Genomic DNA, 20774 nt, shown 5'->3' on the forward strand with positions numbered 1-20774 from the left:
CAGGTCTCCTATGTGGTGCAGGGGCCCAAGCACTTGGACCACCTTTTACTGCTTTCTCAGTGCTGGCCCTGCTCATATCACTTTTAAATAGTCCTGGGGCAGGCACTGTGCTGTAGCGGGTAAAGCCACTGCCTGCAATACCGGTACCCCATATGGGTGCCAGTTTAAGTTCCAGCTGCTCCACTTCCGATCCAGCTCTCTGCTATGGTCTAGGAACTCAGTATAAGATGACCCAAGTCCTTGGGCCCCTGTACCCGCGTGGGAGACCGAGAAAAAGCTCCTGGCTCCTAGCTTTGGATCGACTTAGCTCCGGCCATTGCTGCCATTTGGAAGTGAACCAGTGTATAGAAGACCTCTCTCTCTGCCTCTGCCTCTGCCTCTCTAACTCTCCCTTTCAAATGAATAAATAAATCTTTAATAAATAAATAAATAAATAGTCCTTTACATGGGCTTCTGTATGGTTGGAGCAAATCAAAATATATCAGGAATCTATTAGAGGAAATAATGTGTTAGAAGTGTAAGATAAGTTTCTTCTAACATTTAGTTATTTTTACTCATTTTTGTTTGTTTCTAGATTTATTTATTGGGGTGGGCATTGTGCCACAGCTGGTTAGGCTGCTGCCTGTGACACTGGCATCCCATATGGCACCAGTTCAAGTCCCAGCTGCTCCGCTTCCAATCCAGTTCCCTACTGATGTACTTGGGAAAAACAACAAAACATGGCCCAAGTGCTTGGGCACTTGCACCTGCATGGGAGACCCAGATGGAGTTCCAGGCTCTTAGCTTCCACCTGGCCCAGCCTTCACTTTTGTAGCCTTTTGGGGAGTGAGCCAGCAGAAGGAAGATCTCTCTTTCTGTAATCTCTCTATATATATAACTCTGCCTTTCAAATAAAATAAATCTTTTTGAAAAATAAAGATTTGTTTATTTTATTTGAAAGGCAGAGTTACAGAGAGTGAGAGAAAGAAATCATCCATCCACTGGTTCACTCCCGAAATGGACTTAATGGCCAGAGCTGGGCCAATCTGAAGCCTGAAGCTTCTTCAAGTTTTCCCATGTGGGTTCCCACATGTGCTTTCCCAGACACATCAGCAGAGAGCTGGATAAGAAGAGGTGCAGCCAGGACTCAAACCGGTGCCCAAATGAGATGCCTGTGTTTTAGGCGGTGGCTTAACCCACACACCACAGCACTAGCCCCATTCTACTTGTTTTTCTGACGTCATCCAACTACTTAGGTCACTAAAAGTAACTTCTGCTCCAAAACTAAAAATACTAAGAGTGGGATAGCACTGTCATAAGACAGATACATAAGCTGATGGAAAAGAGTCAAGAACTCAGAAATCTTCATTAGAAGGGTTTTGGGTTTTTTTGTTTTGTTTTGTTTTGTTTTGTTTAATTTTTTTTGAAAGACAGGGTGACACAAAGGAGAAGGGAGAGTCCAACAGACAAAGATGGCTTCCATCTGCTGGTTCACTCTCCAAATGGCCGCAATGACTAGAGTGGAACCAGGCCCAAGCCAGGAGCCTGGAACTCCATTCAGGTCTCTCAATAAATGGCAGGGACCCAAGCATTTGGTCCATCTTCCACTGCCTTTGCAAGTACATTAGTAGGGAGCTGGATCGAAAGTGGAGCAGGGGCCGGTTCCATGGCTCACTTGGTTAATCCTCCGCCTGCAGCGCCAGCATCCCATGTGGGAACAGGGTTTTAGTCCCAGTGCTCCTCTTCCAGTCTAGCTCTGTGCTGTGGCCTGGGAAGGCAGTGGAGGATGGCCCAAGTGCTTGGGCCCTGCACCCGCGTGGGAGACCAGGAGGAAGCACCTGGCTCCTGGCTTCAGATTGGCGCAGCGCCAGCTGTGGCGGCCATTTGGGGAGTGAACCAACAGAAGGAAGACCTTTCTCTCTGTCTCTCTCTCTCACTGTCTGTAACTCTACCTGTCAAATGAATGAATGAATGAATGAATGAATAAATAAATAAAAAGGAAAGTGGAGCAGCCAGGACTTAAACTGGAGCTCATATGGAATGTCAGTGTTGCAGGCACCTTAACCTGCTGAGCCACAACTCCAGACCCCTGTATTATAGAGGCTTCTTGAGTGAAAAGGGCCAAGTGATTTTTTGAGAAAGATGACAAGACCATTCAATGGGAAAAGAACAATATTTTCAGTAAATAGTGTTGAGGAAACAGAATATCCACATGCAAAAGAATGAAGCTGGAACTTTCTATCAATACAGTAATCAAAGGCCTAAATGTAAGAGCTGAAATTAGAAAAATTCTTTGAAGAAAACAGGGAGAAAGCTTCATGTCCTTGGTTTTGACAAGGATTCGTTATATGTGATATTAAAAGCTCTGGAAAAAGAAGAAAAACAAAAAAAAAGTGATAAATTGGGCTTATCTAGTGATTAGAAACTTTTGTGTATTAAAGTACATCGTCAACAGGGAAAAGACAACCTCAGAATGGGAGAAAATATTTGCTAATTGGGGTGCAACAGGTTAAACCACTGCCTGAAAACATTTATAAAATGCACATGATTTTCTGTTGGATATAATTGTATTAACTCAGCTTATTCTAAGTTCCAAAATGTGACTGATAGCCCCTAATCACCAAACAACAAAATTTTGTTCTTTTACACTAACTCAGAAGTGTTTTTTTTTTATACTTGAGCTAACTATGGACTAGAATATTTGTTCTGCCTCTTTCAAACTAATACTGACCTCTATTATGTAATGCTCTAGATACTTCCAGTTATCTCAAGGACTATCATATCATTCTTTATTTTTATTTAAGATTTATTTATTTATTTATTTGAAAGTCAAAGTTACAGAGAAGAGGGAAAGACATAGAACCCTTCCATCCATGAGTTCACTCCCCAAATAGCCTCAATGGCCCAGGCTAGGTCAGGCAGAGACAGGAGGCAGGAGCTTCAACTGGGTTTCCCACATTGGTTGCAGGCGCCAAAATACTTGGGCTATCTTCTGCTGCTTCTCCTAGGCCATTAGCAGGGAGCTGTTTTGAAGTGGAGCAGCCGAGACATCAACCAGTACCCATGTGGGATGCCAGCATCACAGATGCAGCTTTACCCACTACACTACCACACTGACCCTCATATTATTTTAAAGCAAAATGAACTTTCATTCACTTAAATCTGTTAAGCACATGCTATACTGTACTTTTTTGCCACTATCAGAAAAATTTAGCTTGTCATTCAGATCAACATGAACTTTATGATTGTTCATGAGAGGCTGGCTCTGTGGTGTAGCAGGTAAAGCCGCCACCTGCAGTGCCAACATCCCATATATGGGTGCTGGTGCAAGTCCTGGCTGCTCCACTTCAGATCCAGCTCTCTGCTATGGCCTGGGAAAGCAGTGGAAGATGGCCCAAGTCCTTGGGCCTCTGTACCCGCGTGAGAGACCGAAAAGAAGCTCCTAGCTTTTATGGGCCTAGCTCTGACCGTGCAGGCATCTGGGGAGTGAACCAGCAGATGGACGACCTCTCTCTCTTTCTCTCTCTCTGCCTCTGCCTTCCTTCCTTCCTTTCTTTCTTTCTTTTTTTTTATTTATTTATTTGACAGATAGAGTTAGAGAGAGAGAGAGACAGAGAGAAAGGTCTTCTTTCTGTTGGTTCACTCCCCAAATGGCCGCAACAGCCGGCGCTGTGCCGATCTGAAGCCAGGAGCAAAGTGCTTCCTCCTGCTCTCCCATGCGGGTGCAGGGGCCCAAGCACTGGGCCATCCTCCACTGCCTTCCCGGGCCACAGCAGAGAGCTGGACTGGAAGAGGAGCATCCGAGACTAGAACCAGGCAGAGGATTAGCCAAGTGAGTCAGGGAGCTGGCCTCTCTGCCTCTGCCTTTCAAATAAATAAATCTTTAAAAAAAAAAAATGTTCATGGGCCGGCTCAATAGGCTAACCCTCCACCTGTGGCGCCGGCACACTGGGTTCTAGTCCCGGTTGGGGCGCCGGATTCTGTCCCGGTTGCCCCTCTTCCAGGCCAGCTCTCTGCTGTGGCCAGGGAGTGCAGTGGAGGATGGCCCAAGTGCTTGGGTCCTGCACCCCATGGGAGACCAGGAGAAGCACCTGGCTCCTGCCTTCGGATCAGCGCCGGTGCGCCGGCCACAGCACACCTGCCGCGGCGGCCATTGGAGGGTGAACCAATGGCAAAAGGAAGACCTTTCAATCTGTCTCTCACTGTCCACTCTGCCTGTCCAAAAAAAAAAAAAAAAAAAGTTCATGAGTGAAGAGGGCTTCAAATATAAGTGTCCTATTTATTCCCAAGAATCTGACCTATTTATGCAAATGGTTTAAGCTATAGTTTATCAGGCTTTAGACAGATAAATTATTGGTCTACTTCAAAGTAAATATATATTTAGTTTCTATAAGACTAAAAAAAACTTCCAGCAGTATTTCCTAACATTGTTGCTTTTTGAAGAGTTTTGTAAGTTACTAAATCATCATTAAATATATGGAAATTTGATGGTAGGTGTTTGTCCTAGCAAGTATTGATGCTGCTTGAGACATAAGCATCCCTTCCTGGGGTGCCTGGTTTTGAGTCCAGTCTCCACTCTCCATTCCAGCTTCCTGCCAATGTGCACCCTGGGAGGCAGCAGGTGATGGCTCAAGTACTTGCTTGCATTCCTCCCACATGGGAGACCCAGATTGAGTTCCAGGCTCCTAATTTGGCCTAGCCCTAGCTGTTACTTTGGGAAGTGAACCAGTGAATGGATAATCTCTGTGTCTGTTTCTTGGCTTCTCTAACAATTTTTTTTTTAAGATTTATTTATTTATTTGAAAGTCAGAGAAGAAGAGGCAGAGAGAGAGAGAGATCTTCCATCCGCTTGTTCACTCCCCAATTGGCCACAGCAGCCAGAGCTGCGCCAATCTGAAGCCAGGAGTCAGGAGCTTCTTCTGGGTCTCCCACGTAGGTTCAGGGGCCCAAGGACTTGGTCCATCTTCTGCTGGAAGTGGAGCATCTGGGTCTCGAACCGGCGCCCATATGGGATGTTGGCACTGCAGGCGGCAGCATAACCTGCTACACCATAGCACTGGCCCCTAACAAAATTTTTTAATCAAAGAGTTCACTTTTTTTTTTTGACAGGCAGAGTGGACAGAGAGAAAGGTCTTCCTTTTGCCATTGGTTCACCTTCCAATGGCCGCCGCGGCCAGCGCACCGTGCTGATCCAAAGGCAGGAGCCAGGTGCTTCCTCCTGGTCTCCCACATGGGTGCAGGGCCCAAGCACTTGGGCCATCCTCCACTGCACTCCCGGGCCACAGCAGAGAGCTAGCCTGGAAGAGGGGCAGCCGGGACTAGAACCCGGTGTGCTGGCACCGCAAGGCGGAGGATTAGCCTATTGAGCCATGGCGCTGGCCTAAGAGTTCACATTTTATAGTTGCTATTTTTTTTAGGTTTTTAAAAATATTTTATCCATTGTCACTTACAAAATTATTTATAACGCTAATCTCAAGCCTATTTCTTTGATAACTAGATGTGGGAAAATTTCTTCACTTTAAAAAAAAATAGTGTCAGTAATCATTGTCCTTTGATGTAATTTTGTGCAGCATTTATATGTACATTGTAAATTAAAAGAGTACTTTCTGGGGCTGGCGCTAGAGGGTTAAGCCACCATTTGCAGCACCAGCATACCATATTGGCATCAGTTTGAGTCCTGGCTGCTCCGTTTCCAATCCAGCTCACTGCTAATGTGCTTGGGAAAGCAGTGGAAGATGGCCCAAGTACTTTGTCCCCTGCACCCAGGTGGAAGACCCAAAAGCGGCTCCTGGCTTTAGATAGGCCCAGCTCCAGCTGTTGTTGCCGCCATTTGGGAAGTGAACCAGTGAATGGCAGATCTCTGTCTCTTCTCTCTCTCTCTCTCTCTCTCTCTCTCTCTCTCTCTGTAACTCTGCATTTCAAATAAATAAGTAAATCTTTTTAAAAAATACTTTCTTCCACTGTGTTTTATGCAGGCATTATTGTCTTTGTAAATTGTTCAAGATTGTGTGTATGAGTGTGTACGCACATGTATATGTGGGAAGTGAATTATTATAGGCTAAAATATAAAGAAACTATCATACAATAAAATTTGTCTCCTTCTCTTCTTTTTAGGATATTTTCTTTTCTGGATGTCGTTACCTTGTGTCGCTGTGCTCAAGTCTCCAGGGTAAGAATGATTGACCGGTTACAGGGGACATCCCCCTTTCCTGACACTGATGATGATAGCCCATGTGGAAAACTGACCATTTATTTTCGATGTTACTTGTATGTTATGTTCTAAAGCATGGTATTCCAGCCATAAAATTCCCAAGCCCTTGTAATTCTGTGATGAAATTATACTATATATGCGATCTCTGACTTTTTCTAACCCTGTTTTCATAATATAAGCAGAAGAAGAAGAGTTGAAAAAACATTGAACATTCATAAAATATTAGACTTTACTCAAAATTGTAATAAAATTGTATTTTATTATGTTTTTCTGGTTTGTTTTATACACATACACACACCTTAAGTGTCTAATTTTCATATTGTTTTCTCATTCTTAACTTATAGCTAGATTTAGAAAAAACAAAAACAGAAAAGTTATAGAGCAAACCAGATTTTCTTCCTTAAATCAGTCTCTTCATTATATTCATCAGTTGACATTGCTGTGATAAAACAGTGAAACATGGTCTTACTGGCTACCAGTAATATAAAGGATATGATCTCTGTTCTGGGAAGATTGCTTTAAAAAATATTTATTTATTTATTTATTTACCTATTTACTTATTTACTTACTTACTTACTTACTTACAAGGCAGAGTTATAGTGAGGCAGGGAGAGAGAATCTTCCATCCACTGGCCGCAATGGTCGGAGCTGGGTGGATCAGAAGCCAGGAACTAGGAACTTCTGTGGGTCTCCCATGTGGGTGCAGGGGCCCAAAGACTTGGGCTATCTTCTACTGCTTTCCCAGGCCATAGCAGAGAGTTGGATCAGAAGTGGAGCTGCCAGGACTCGAACTGGCACCCATATGGGTGCCAGCACTGCAGGTGGAGGTTTTGCCCACTATGCCACAGCGCCGGCCCCGGGAAGATTGCTTTATGAACCATTACTAGTCCTTTTTGTAATGCTGATATATAATAATTAATAAAATAAAATAAAGGAGTGTTAACAGTTATCTTTTTATAAGCTGGCTTTTTGTGTGTTCATCCATTTAATAAGTATTTTTTGGAAATCTACTATATGCTAGATTGGTAATATGATCATATAAAGTATGCTTATTTATGTAAGTGGACCCAAGTGTCCCTTGAAATCACCACCATCACTACCACCACCATACTCCAAAAACAATGTTGAAACTTCACCTTGTCATGGTATTTTAATTTTATTTTATTCTCAAGGTTTATTTATTTGAAAGGCAGAGAAGGAAGGAAAGAGAGGCAGAGACAGAAACCTTCTGTCTGCTGGTTCACACCCCAAATGCCTGCAATGGCTGCGGCTGCACCAAGCCAAAGCCAGAACTCCATCCAGGTCTCCCATGTGAGTGACAGGAACTCAGGAATTTGCCATTACCTGCTGCCTCCCAGGCAGATAAGCATGAAGCTGATCAGAAGCAGAGTATTCCATTTCGAACCAGGCCCTCCAATGTAGGATGCGGAAGTCTCAAGTGATGACTTAACCTGCTGTGCACAACACCCACCCCGTGCTAGTTTTAAAGTAATTTCCATATCCTAGAAATCCATACTAAATCAGTATATTAGCTAATTTAGGAACAACCAGGAGCATTTTGATGATTTCTTTTATATTTCCTCCCTGTTTATTTTATAATCTCTCTAGACTTGGACATTATACTTTAAATGAATCGTTTTTCCTGTCTCCCTATAAAACTGAAGTCATCATTCAGAAACAATAAAATACCCAGACCATTGTCTAAACCTGTTTTAGTTTGCAGAGTCTCACCTGAAGAGTGTTGATTTGAATGATGTTTAATTGTGTTCATTTTCAGATTCTTCTTCCTTAATATATGTTAACTTTCAGGAAAGAAAGGCACAGTGCAGATTTTTCATTATATCTGGATTGTTGGTACATCATTAGCTATCATTTTTCTTTGTACTTGAAAGGTTTTTATAAATACAAACTACAGAGAGACACCTGTTGTTCCTAATTTTAGCCTGAGTTCTTCATGTTTCCTGGTTGCTGGAGAAAGTCGTGTAAGGAAATGAGAAATATCATACTGAATCAGAGAAGTGTGTAGTTCAGAAGCTACTAAACATGTTATCTTAAAAAGTTTTACTCATTGCTTACCATGATGGGACATGTAAGAAACAATTGGGAATATGACATCACAGAAAGGAAAGTAACCTTGAACTTCTGAGAAACCTTCATATATTGCTAGAATGATAGCTACTCACTTACCTTCATACTAAATCTGACAACTGTCTAGCTTAACTATGTGACAGTTACCCCAGGGTTTATAATCCAGAATTTTTTTTAAAGATTTATTTATTTATTTGAAAGCCAGAGTTACACAGAGAGGAGAGGCACAGAGAGAGAGAGAGGTCTTCCATCCACTGGCTCACTCCCCAATTGGCCGCAATGGCCAGAGCTGCGCCGATCTGAAGCCAGGAGCCAGGAGCTTCTTCCAGGTCTCCCACACGGGTGCAAGGGCCCAAGGACTTGGTCCATCTTCTACTGCTTTCCCAGGCCCTAGCAGAGAACTGGATCAAAAATGGAGCAGCTGGGCCTCGAACAGGCACCCATATGGGATGCCGGCGCTTCAGGCCAGGGCATTAACCCACTGTGCCACAGCACCAGCCCCAGAATTTCTTTATTAAAACTTCAGAGTCAGCTGTAAGTATAACCAATGTTAAATCCTTTTTAATTTGTTATAATAAGAGAAAATACTCTTTTAAAAAAAAGATCTGTTTATTTACTTGAAAGGTGGAGTCACAGATAGGCAGAGAAGAAGAGAGAGAAGTCTTCCATCCGCTGGTTCACTCCCCAAATGGCTGCAATGGCCAGAGCTGAGCCAGTGTGAAGCCAGGAGCCTGGAGCTTTATCTGGTCTCCCGTGTAGGTGCAGGGGCCCAAGGACTTGGGTCATCTTCTACTGCCTTCTCAGGCCATAGCAGAGAGCTGGATTGGAAGTGGAACAGCTGGGACTTGAACTGGTGCCCATGCAGGATACTGGCACTGAAGAGTGGCTTTACCACAATGCCATGGTGCCAGCCCCAAGAAAATACTCTTTATATATATATAAGACAATATTAAGATTTTTGTTACATTTTAAATGTGAAAAGTAAACTTTTAAAGGCTTTCTGATTAAAATATGTAATGATCCACAACAAATTAACAGTTATTGGAGTCATTTCTCACCTAATCCTTAACATTAAAAGCTTAGACATGGGGCTGGCACTGTGGCGTAGCGAGTAAAGCTGCCACCTGCAGTGCCAGCATCACATATGGGAGTGAGTTCGAGTCCCAGCTGCTCCACTTCCAGTCCAGCTCCCTGCTTTGGCCTGGGAAAGCAGTGGAAGATGGTATAAATCCTTGGGTTCCTGTACCTGCGTGGGAGACCTGGAGGAAGCTCCTGGCTTCAGATCAGCGCAGCTCTGCCCATTGCAGCCAATTGGGGATTGAACCAGTGGATGGAAGTCAGTCTCTCTCTCTCTCTCTCTCTCTCTTTTCTCTCTCTCTCTGTGTAACTCTTTCAAATAAATAAATAAATAAATCTTTAAAAAACAAAAAAGCTTAGACACTTTCTTGACTACTCTTAACTTGTTGAAGAAATGACAAGAAGTCTTCCCCAGTTTTGAAATTACTACTCAATCAAGTTGGAGGGAAAGGGGATTCATTGACAAACATACCTGAGTGAGCAAATTGGCAATGAGGAAATAATTTATTAGAGAAATTGTCCAGAGAAACTGTCATTTCTTTTCTTTATCTCAAATAAACATTCCACAGTTTCAAGTCTAACCAAGTGATACTGTGAATAGCAAATTTATGTTCTATCCCGCTTTCTTTGGTTTCACGATTATCTTATCCCCAGTTTAGGAATGGAGCAAAGACTTGGTTTTTATCAGGGAATTACTGCCTCATTTTGAGATTAGAAATTAGAATTTCCAATTTGAAAACAACTTCTGGCTATAATAGTTCATGACAGCCTGCCCTTTTCCCTGACTTCCCTAATTGAAGATCTTTGTGGTTGCCAATTTCTGTTCCACTCATTTAATGAGATAATCTGATTGGAAAATAAAATATGGATTAGGATAACACACTTTATTTGGGAGATAGTGGTAGGCCTGAGAAATTTTTTGGTCTGTTGCAGTGATTAGTTGATTGAATTGTGAAGTTGAATATTGCTAGTTTTTCCTCTTCATTCAGCTTTTGCTCATTTACTCTCTTTTTCTTCAAAACAGGCCTGGAATGTTCTGGCTCTGGATGGAAGTAACTGGCAGCGCATTGACCTGTTTGATTTCCAGAGGGATATTGAGGTATAATTATGTGGTGTGTGGCCTCATTTCTCTTGTCGGTAATTACAGACCAAACAGACTGGCCCCAACCATGTAAATCTCATTTTCCTGGAGAGAGAAACTATTGTTTTCAGTGTATCTTAACTGCATAGGAGCTTCCCAAGTTCCCAAGTGTTTCTTCAGTTGTTGAGAATGAGCTGTTACTTCACTGAAATAATAATGAATTATTTAGAATTAATAGGTTCTGAAACAGGACCAGAAATTTTTTGGTTTTACAGTAGAAATGTAAACTTCTGTTTGTTCATTTTAAAGGAGTTATTTTATATATGTTTACTCATGAACAAGTGGAATAGGACCTGTTGGGTGATGATAATTGCATTTATTGTTGAGATGAGATTCTCAAGGTTGAAAAACAGATACTTACTAGCCTACCTTTGACTTACTGAAGAAATATGTAAGACTTAAAGTTTCACAATTTATTTATTTTTTTAAAGTTTTATTTATTTATTTAAGTTAGAGTTACACAGAGAAAGAAGGAGAATCAGAGAGAGAAAGTCTTCCATCTGCTGATTCACTCCCCAATTGGCCAGAGCTGCACTGATCCGAAACCAGAGCCAGGAGCTTCCTCTGGGTCTCCCACGCGGGTTCAGGGGCCCAAGGACTTGGGTCATCTTGTACTCCTTTCCCAGGCCATAGCAGAGAGCTGGTTTGGAAGTGGAGCAGCCAGGACTTGAACCAGCACCCATATAGGATTCCTGCACTGCAGGCAGCAGCTTTACCCACTATGCCACAGTGCCAGGCCCAATGTTTCACAGTTTAAGACTTCATTTTTGTCCTTCAGTAGGCTACAGATAACTTTTGTGGAAAATGAAAAAAAGTCATTTATTGTTTTTGCTAGAGAGTTTTTTCCCTCCCCATACTCCCACCCTACCATGTGCCATATTTCATCTCTTAGTATGTTTATCTCTAAAATGGAGAAGCATAATGGCTTAAGCTTAAATTATCTTAACCTGGATTTTAACTCTCTTATCCTTAACTTTATTATCAGGAAAGTGGAAATAATAGCTAGCTTCCTCATAGTTTTATAAGGATTAAACAAGAATCTTAAGTTCCAATGGAAATAAATTCTCTTGGGTTCATATAAGATATTGTTAAAAACCTCACATGAGCCTTTCATTGTCTTCTTTCTTTTTTTAAAAAACTTAATTTATTTCATTTTATTTGAAAGGCAGAGAAAGAGACAAAAATATCTTCTGTCCACTAAATCACTCCCCAAAATACCACAGAAACCAGCTTGGGCCACTTAAAGCCAGGAGTTCAGAACTCAATCTGGGTCTCATGGGTATCAGGAACCCAAGTACTTGAGCCATTGCCATAGCCTCTTGGGGTATGCATTAGCCAGAAGCTTGAATCAGAAGCAAAGGCAGGACGTGAGCACCAGAACTCCAGTAGGGAATGTGGGCATCCAAGTGTCATCTTAACCACTGCTCAAATGCCTGCCACTTCTGTTATCTGCAGAACATGCTTCTAGAACAGTAGCACAGGCTTTGTCCTGAGTTTATTTTCACAGTTCTGTATACTTCATGGATCTAAATGCTTAAAGCAACATGACTCACAAAAATCATTCAACAAGCTTTTAGTGTTCATTGAGTAGAACATACATGTAGAGTACTACAGAAAACACTGTGGAAGGAATACGAAAGTAAATACAGTTGTCCTTCAGTAGAGCTGTGGTTTAACTCACATGGGCCACGCACTTGTATTTAGTGCCATTCGAGAACAATAGAGCACCATTTCCTCCAATATAGAATATCTTGGCTGTTGAGTGAAACTAAACAGAATAAAGAGTTTAGGCATTTTTCAAGTAGATAAATTAATCAGTGAGCCTTTCTCGGGGAAGTTGAAATTTTCTTGTTAAGTTAATTAGGTTCTTTAAAAAGTAGGAACCTTTTTTCTTTGTATATAATTTGTTAAGAATAAGGATATATCCACTTCAAAAGCAGTACGGTAGGTTATCTTTGTTTAACTCTTTTTACAGGGCCGTGTAGTGGAGAATATTTCAAAACGATGTGGGGGTTTTTTACGAAAGTTAAGTCTTCGTGGGTGTCTTGGAGTAGGAGACAATGCATTAAGGTAAAAACATAACTGTTAAAATTAACTAATATTGATTAAAAAGCAGTTTCTTATCCAGAAAAGGGCCATTTTTTATAGGCCTAAGGTATTAATGCAAATGCATTTATTGTTTTAACCCAAAGGTACCTAGTTACAGGAAGTGTAGTTTGGGAATATACAAGAACAAGTGCTTCTCCCAAAAATCCAGATTTCCCAACATAAATATTTCTTTTGGAGGCTTAAGTTTTAGTTTTAGTTTTGTTTTATAAACTTTTGTTATTCAAATATAGGATAGTGTTTCTTATTTTTTGAGAGACACAGAGAGGACTCCCATTCTCTTACTCATTACTTCCCGAATGTGTATACCAACCAAGAGTGGGCTAGATGAAAACCAGAAGCCAGAAATTCAATCCAGGTCTCTTATGTGGGTGACAGGAGTCCAGTTACTTGAGAGAATCACTGCTGCCTTCTAGGGTCCATATTACCAGGAAGCTGGAGTCAGGAGCTGGAGACAGAGCCAGGTATTGGACCCAAGAACTCCAATATGGGACACAGCCATCTTAACAAGGAGGCTAAGTGCCTACCCCCAAAACATGATGTTATATTGGGTTGACACAAAGATCCCTTTTTACCATGTTATGGGTTTTTAAAAAGCTTATGGGCAAAATTATAATTATGCTACTTTCTACCATTCTCAACTATTCTTATTCGCAACACTTATTCATGTAACAAATGTGTAAGTTTTTTCTGCCATCCAACAAGCAGCTCTTTGATTCTTTGGACACCAAATAGATGCCTTTCAATCCAATTTAATTCTGACACAATCAGAATTAGCTCTTACCCTTACCCTTACTTTTACAGGCTAAAGGGTCAGTTCTGCGAAACTGCCCCTACTTTGGGTCAGTTTAAAGTCCTATTTACCATAAATTTTTAAGCAGTAGGCTTTAAATCACGGGTTCCCATGAACCCTCAACGCAAGTTAGTTTGCTAGAATGATTGACATAACTCAGGAAAGTACTTTAGTTCCTATTACCAGTTTTTATAAAGAAGACAAATGAACAGCCAGATGAGGAGGCACTCAGGGCAAAACCCAGAAGGTCCCAAGCACAGGAGCATTTATTTCATGGATTGGGATAGGCCAGCCTCCTGGCACATGGCTGCATTCACTGGCACAGAAGTCTAACGATCCCTTTTACTCAAGAGGTTGTTTTTTTTGTTTTGTTTTTTTGTTTTTTTTTTAATAAAATCAATTTATTTATTTTAAAGGCAGAGAAAGAGAGAGATGTTCCATCTGCTAAAGAAACCTCACATAAGCCTTTCATTATCTTCTTTCTTTTTTTAAAAAACTTAATTTATTTCATTTTATTTGAAAGGCAGAGAAAGAGACAAAAATATCTTCTGTCCACTAAATCACTCCCCAAAATACCACAGAAACCAGCTTGGGCCACTTAAAGCCAGGAGTTCAGAACTCAATCTGGGTCTCATGGGTATCAGGAACCCAAGTACTTGAGCCATTGCCATAGCCTCTTGGGGTATACATTAGCCAGAAGCTTGAATCAGAAGCAAAAGCAAAAGCCATTCTCCAAATGGCTGCAACAGCTGGGCTGGGCCAGGCAGAAGCCAGGAGCTTCATCTGGGTCTACCACCTGGGTAGTAGGGCCCAAACACTTGAACCATCTGCTGCTGCTTTCTAAGGTGCATTAGCACGGAGCTAGATCAGAAGTGCAGCTAGCTGGGACTTGAACTGTCACCCATACGGGATGCCAGCACTATGGGCAGCAACTTAACCTGTTAGACTTCAGCACCAGCCCCCCAAAAGTTTTTACAGAGTTTTTGTTACATAGGCATAGGCATGGTGAAAGAGATTCCTGTCACTCAGGAGATGACAAGTGTTTTAGGAATTCTATGCCAAGAACCAGGGATGAAGACCAAATATGTACTTGTTACCATATCACAATATCAATACCATATCACAAACAGTATTACCAGTAATACTTTTATTAGTTTTGTTTCGTTTTTGGCCTGGAATGTTGCCCATTTCATTTGAAACAATTTACTTTGTTTCTTTTTCTTTAAAGGACCTTTGCACAAAACTGTAGGAATATTGAAGTACTGAATCTAAATGGATGTACAAAGACTACAGACGCGTAAGTACTGTATGTTCTAGAAGGGTAAGTCATGGCCCCTGTGTCTAGAATATATATTCCAGCTTTAAATACAGTCTACTAAATATGTTTAGGAAATTTCACCTTGGTTTTATAGAGGAAAGATATTTTGAAAGGAGAGGGCAACATGAAAGTCAAAATATGAGTAGTATAAGAAAATGTTGAAATATTTGATATTTAAAGTGAAACTTTAAAAAATTATAGTCATTATATATGCAGTACAGATAGCAATAATTACATTACTAGAATTATTCATATTTCAAGAACATACTAGTAGCTATCATTCAAAAGCCACAGTTAATAAATAACTCTATAAAAAGATTAAAATCATAAACATAGGACTAAACAGTTCAGAAAAATTGGCACTGAGAGCAGTTAATAAATGAAAATGACTCATGAATGTGTTGTGTGTCAGTCACAATATACATATACATCTACTTTAGATAAATCATCTTTTAATTTTTTGTTTCCTTTTAGGACTTAGTATTATAGAGATTAAGAAATTAACTATCTAATATGTAGAACCGTGACATGTAACCTACATTTTTTCTAGAAATCTGTCTTATTCCAAAGATAGATAGACAAAATATGGGCATACATAAGTATAAGGCTATTCACTTTTACTGTTTGTAATAACAAGTATCAGTAGAGGACTTATTAAATAAAAATAATGAGGCAAATCCCTATATAGTGTTCTGGAGTAATCTCTAGGACATACTGTTAAATGGAGAAAGCAACTTGCATAGGAATTTGTATAATACAATAGTTTTGTAGAGCTAGAGAACTTAATATAAATATAAATTACTTATATTTCAAAAAGAAACAATATGTGTGTCAATTAAAGACTAACACAAATGATTGCTTATATGGGGGAAAGGGCATGAAGGGACAGGAATGAAAGGGAGAACTCTAGCACCTCCCTCCCTTTCTGTAGTTTCATTTCTGTGATTTCAGCTAAGCACAGACTAAAATATTCAATATAGGCCGGCGCCGTGGCTCAACAGGCTAATCCTCCGCCTTGCGGCGCCGGCACACCAGGTTCTAGTCCCGGTCGGGGCACCGATCCTGTCCCGGTTGCCCCTCTTCCAGGCCAGCTCTCTGCTGTGGCCAGGGAGTGCAGTGGAGGATGGCCCAAGTGTTTGGGCTCTGCACCCCGTGGGAGACCAGGAGAAGCACCTGGCTCCTGCCATCGGAACAGCGCGGTGCGCCGGCCGCAGCGCGCTACCGCAGCAGCCATTAGAGGGTGAACCAACAGCAAAAGGAAGACCTTTCTCTCTGTCTCTCTCTCTCTCACTGTCCACTCTGCCTATCAAAAATAAAAAAAAATAAATTAAAAAAATAATAAATAAATAAATAAAATATTCAACATATTTAATATATTAAAATACACTAAAAATTAAGTGAAAAATTCAAGAAATAAGAAATTCTTAAGTCCTATATAACTTGTATTACCATGTATTATTTTAATTGTTCTATTTTATCGTTAATCTCTTATTGTGCTTAATTTATAAATTAAACTTTATCATAGGTTTGTGTATGTGAAGAAAAGCATAAGGTGTATTGAGTTGGTACTATCCAAGGTTTCAAGCACCCTCTTAGGAAGGTCTTTGTACATATCTCCACTGACAGAGTGGATAGCTGTATCATGTTTTAGTTTTATACTCATGTAAATGTTTTACATAATTAAAATATAAATTACGTCAAAAAGAAATTAAGGCCAACGCCGTGGCTCACTTGGCTAATCCTCCGCCTGCGGCACTGGCAACCCAGGTTTTAGTCCCGGCCAGGGCGCCGGATTCTGTCCCAGTTGCTCCTCTTCCAGGCCAGCTCTCTGCTGTGGCCCGGGAAGGCAGTGGAGGATGGCGCAAGTGCTTGGGCCCCGCACCCGCGTGGGAGACCAGGATAAGCACCTGGCTCCTGGCTTCGGATCAGTGCAGTGCGCCAGCCGTAGCGGCCATTTTGGGGGTGAACCAACAGAAGGAAGACCTTCCTCTCTGTTTCTCTCTCTTACTAACTCTTCCTGTCAAAAAAAAATTAAAACAGTCCCTGAAAATTGAAAACAAAACATCTGAACACAAGTTGTAGTATATCCCAAGTTGGAGTTATAAACAGAGAGAGGAATTACTTCTACTTATTTTGGGTTTGTTATGAAAATTTTAAACCTGTATAGAAGTAGACAAAATCATATAATCAACCCATCACCTAACTTTAGCTATTCAGTTTATGGCCAGTATTGTTCTATAAACATATCCCTGCTCATTTTATCTTCTTTTGAAAAAAAATTTCTTGACATCGTATTGTTTAATCTGTGAATATTTTAGCCTATACTTCTTAAAATCTTTCAATCTAAGTGCATTAATTTTATCATACCTCTAAAAACTTAGAATGTTTTAAAATCATCAGATAGCCAGTTGTCATTTTTCACATTTCCACATGTTCTTGATTACTTTAAAAACTGGGGTTTGTTGTTGTTGTTGTTTTAAGATTTACTTATTTATTTGAAAGGCAGAGTTACAGACAAAGAGAGGGAGGGAGAGAGAGACGTCTTCCATCTGATGGTTCACTCCCCAGATGGCCACAATGGCTGGAGCTGCACCAATAACAAGCCAGGAGCCAGGAGCCTCCTCTGGGTCTCCCAGGCAGGTGCAGGGCACCAAGGACTTGGGTTCTCTTCTTCAGCACCGGCCCCAAAACACAGTGTTTTAAGCACAGTATAAAAGAAGAAAAAGGGGCAGGCTTTTTGGCACATCTGTTGGAATGCCCACATCCCATACCAAGGTGCCTGGTTCAAGTCCTAGCTGCTATGTTTCCTATTCAGCTTCCTGCTAATACACACCCTGAGAGGCAGCAGCAATAGACAGCTCAAGTCTCTGGGTCTCTGCCACTCACATGGGAGACCCAGATTGAGTTCCAGGCTCCTGACTTTGGCCTGGCTATTGTGGGCATTTGGAGAGTGAACCAGTGCATGGCTTTCTGTCTGTCTGTCTCTCTCTCTGTGTATGTGTGTGTGTATCTTTCAATTAAAATGAAACTAAATAAATATTTTAAGATAGAGAATAAAGATATAGATTCTAAAAATCAGTGGAGACTTCTGCTTCTGACAGTGAGAGTCCCTGCTGCCATAAACAACTAGAAAACTGGGCAAAATAATAGAAAAGCAATTTAAAATGTTGGACAACATACTGCACAAGACTGAAAAACAGGACAGACGTGTCATTACCCTGGCTGTCTCTCTGGAGACATTTTCTAGACAATGTTGGGAGCCCAGACAAAGGACAATTCTTGCTTAGTTGAAGAGAAAGATATCAGAGTTCATGCATACTAAAATTACTGGAATTTGTGGCTGGTGAGGAGAGAACTACACCCTCCCCCCAAAATTCTACATTGTCATAGATCTGGCTTGATAGTAAACTATATATATGCAAAGTATGAGACCCCACAAGGCTCGGCAAATAACATGTAATAATAATGAGAGAACAAATTACTAGGAACTGCCTTTCCAACAAAACTCAATACTCCTTAAAGGAAAACAAGAAAATCCAAACACCAACACCCAATAGTACAGCATACAGAATATATAGCATTCAGTAACCAAAAAAAAAAAAATGCAGAAAATGGGAGAATGTGACCCAGAACAAGATAAAAAATCAGTCAGTAGAAACTGACCCAGAAGTGACTGATTATAGAATTAATCAATCAGTAAAAAGTACTGTTTGAAGACTAGTTTTACTTTACATTAAGGACAGAGGTCTTACATGGGGAGCAAGTGCGCAGTGACTCCCGTTGTTGATTTAACAGTGGACACTCTTATTTATGATGTCAGTCATCACCCAAGGCTCTTGTCATGATCTGCCAAAGCTATGGAAGCCTCTTGAGTACACAAACTCCAACATTATTAGACAGGGCCATAATCAAAGTGGAAGTTCTCTCTTCCCTTCAAAGAAAGGTACCTCCTTCTTTGATGGCCCCTTCTTTCCACCAGGATCTCACTCACAGAGATCTTTCAAGTAGGTCATTTTTTGCCACAGTGTCTTGGCAAACAGCCATATTTGTTAAAAGGGTTTTGATAATTAGAAAAAGGAAAGGAGGACCAGCGCCGTGGCTCACTTGGCTAATCCTCCACCTGCAGCGTTGGTACCCCGGGTTCTAGTCCCAGTTGGAGCGCCGGATTCTGTCCTGGTTGCTCTTCTTCCAGTCCAGCTCTCTGCTGTGGCCCAGGAAGGCAGTGGAGGATGGCCCAAGTGCTTGGGCCCCACACCCGCGTGGGAGACCAGGAGGAAGCACCTGGCTCCTGGCTTTGGATTGGTTCAGCGCGCCGGCCATAGCGGCCATTTTGGGGGTGAACCAACGGAAGGAAGACCTTTCTCTCTCTCTCTCTCTCATTGTCTAACTCTGCCTGTCCAAAAAAAAAAAAGGAAAAGGAAAACACACAAGATGAGGCTTTATTGGCATCAATATTAATTTTTGTCAAGCATTTAAGAAAGAAATAATAGGCCGGCACCGCAGCTCAATAGGCTAATCCTCCGCCTGCAGTGCTGGCACACCAAGTTCTAGTCCCGGTCAAGGTGCCGGATTCTGTCCCGATTGTTCCTCTTCCTGTCCAGCTCTGCCCTGGAAGGCAATGTAGGATGGCCCAAGTGCTTGGGCCCTGCACCCGCATGGGAGACCAGAAGGAAGCACCTGGCTCCTGGCTTCGGATCAGCATAGTTCCTGCCGCAGAGGCCATTTGGGAGGTGAACCAACAGAAGGAAGACCTTTCTCTCTGTCTCTCTCTCTCTCTCTCACTGTCCACTCTGCCTGTCAAAAAAAAAAAAAAAAGAAAAGAAAAGAAAAGAAATAATATTGGGGCCAGCACTGTGGTGGAGCAGGTTAAGCTGCTGCCTGTGATGTTGGCATCCCCTATGGGCACTGGTTCAATTTCGGCTGCTCTACTTCCAACCCAGCTCTCTGTTAATGAGCCTGGGAAAGTAGCAGGGGATGACCCAAGTGCTTCAGCCCCTGCACCCACATGGGAGACCTGAAGAAACTCCTGGCTTCGATCTGGCCCAGATCTGCTATTGCAGCCATTTGGGGTGTGAACCAGCAGACGGAAGATCTCTCGATTCTCTCTCTCTAACTCTGCCTTTCAAATAAAATAAATTTAAAAAAAGAAATAGTATTAATCTTTGAACAGAATATTTCAAGGCAGGCTTTTGGCCTAGCTATTAAGATGCCAGTTAGGATACCTGCATCCCATAAAAGTGTACCTGGGTTCAGTACCTAGCTTGGACTCCTCATTTCTGCTTATCCATACCCTGGGAGGCAACAGTTGATGGCTCAAGTGGTTGGGTTCTTGCCACCCATGTGTGAGTACTGTATTGAATTCCCAGCCCCCAGCTTTGCCACTGCCCACCCCCTGCAATCTGTTGAGGGCATTTGGAAAGTGTAGAAGTGGATGGGAACTTGGATGCTCGTGTTCTCTCTCCTTGTCTCTCTACCTCCTTTTGTCTCCCTCTGCCTCTTAAATTCATGAATTTTTTAAAAAATGTTTTTAATCTTGTAGAAATAGGGAGCAGGAAGAAAAACTTACTGTTTCATTATATGAAACAATTATTATTATGATACTGAAAGCCAAACAGACATAAGAAAGGCCAACTACAGGGGCCAGTGCTGTGGCATAGTGGGTAAAGCCGCCGCCTACAGTGCCCACATCCCATATGGGCCACTGCTTCAAGTCTTGGCCGGCGCCGCGGCTCAACAGGCTAATCCTCCGCCTTGCGGCGTCGGCACACCGGGTTCTAGTCCCGGTCGGGGCACCGATCCTGTCCCGGTTGCCCCTCTTCCTGGCCAGCTCTCTGCTGTGGCCAGGGAGTGCAGTGGAGGATGGCCCAAGTGCTTGGGCCCTGCACCCCATGGGAGACCAGGAAAAGCACCTGGCTCCTGCCATCGGATCAGCGCGGTGCGCCGGCCGCAGCGCGCCTGCCGCGGCGGCCATTGGAGGGTGAACCAATGGCAAAAGGAAGACCTTTCTCTCTGTCTCTCTCTCTCACTATCCACTCTGCCTGTAAAAAAAAAAAAAAAAAAG

The 20774-nt window shown here is 41.9% G+C and overlaps 1 protein-coding gene across 3 annotated transcripts in view; it reads left to right on the forward strand.

Annotated features, from left to right (window-relative positions):
- The window catches only part of FBXL20 (F-box and leucine rich repeat protein 20), a 113614-nt gene that overhangs the window by 63009 nt on the left and 29831 nt on the right, over positions 1-20774 (forward strand). For 2 of the 3 annotated variants that reach the window (XM_062175458.1, XM_062175459.1), the window contains exons 3-6: positions 6094-6148; positions 10380-10454; positions 12472-12566; positions 14624-14692. In XM_062175458.1, the coding sequence (XP_062031442.1) occupies positions 6094-6148; positions 10380-10454; positions 12472-12566; positions 14624-14692 (294 nt within the window). Of the gene's footprint in view, positions 1-6093; positions 6149-10379; positions 10468-12471; positions 12567-14623; positions 14693-20774 lie in introns of all 3 variants that reach the window. The other variant, XM_062175460.1, reaches the window with a different exon arrangement.

Source organism: Lepus europaeus, chromosome 18 (genome assembly GCF_033115175.1).
Source record: "Lepus europaeus isolate LE1 chromosome 18, mLepTim1.pri, whole genome shotgun sequence".
NCBI classification, from domain to species: Eukaryota; Metazoa; Chordata; class Mammalia; order Lagomorpha; family Leporidae; genus Lepus; species Lepus europaeus.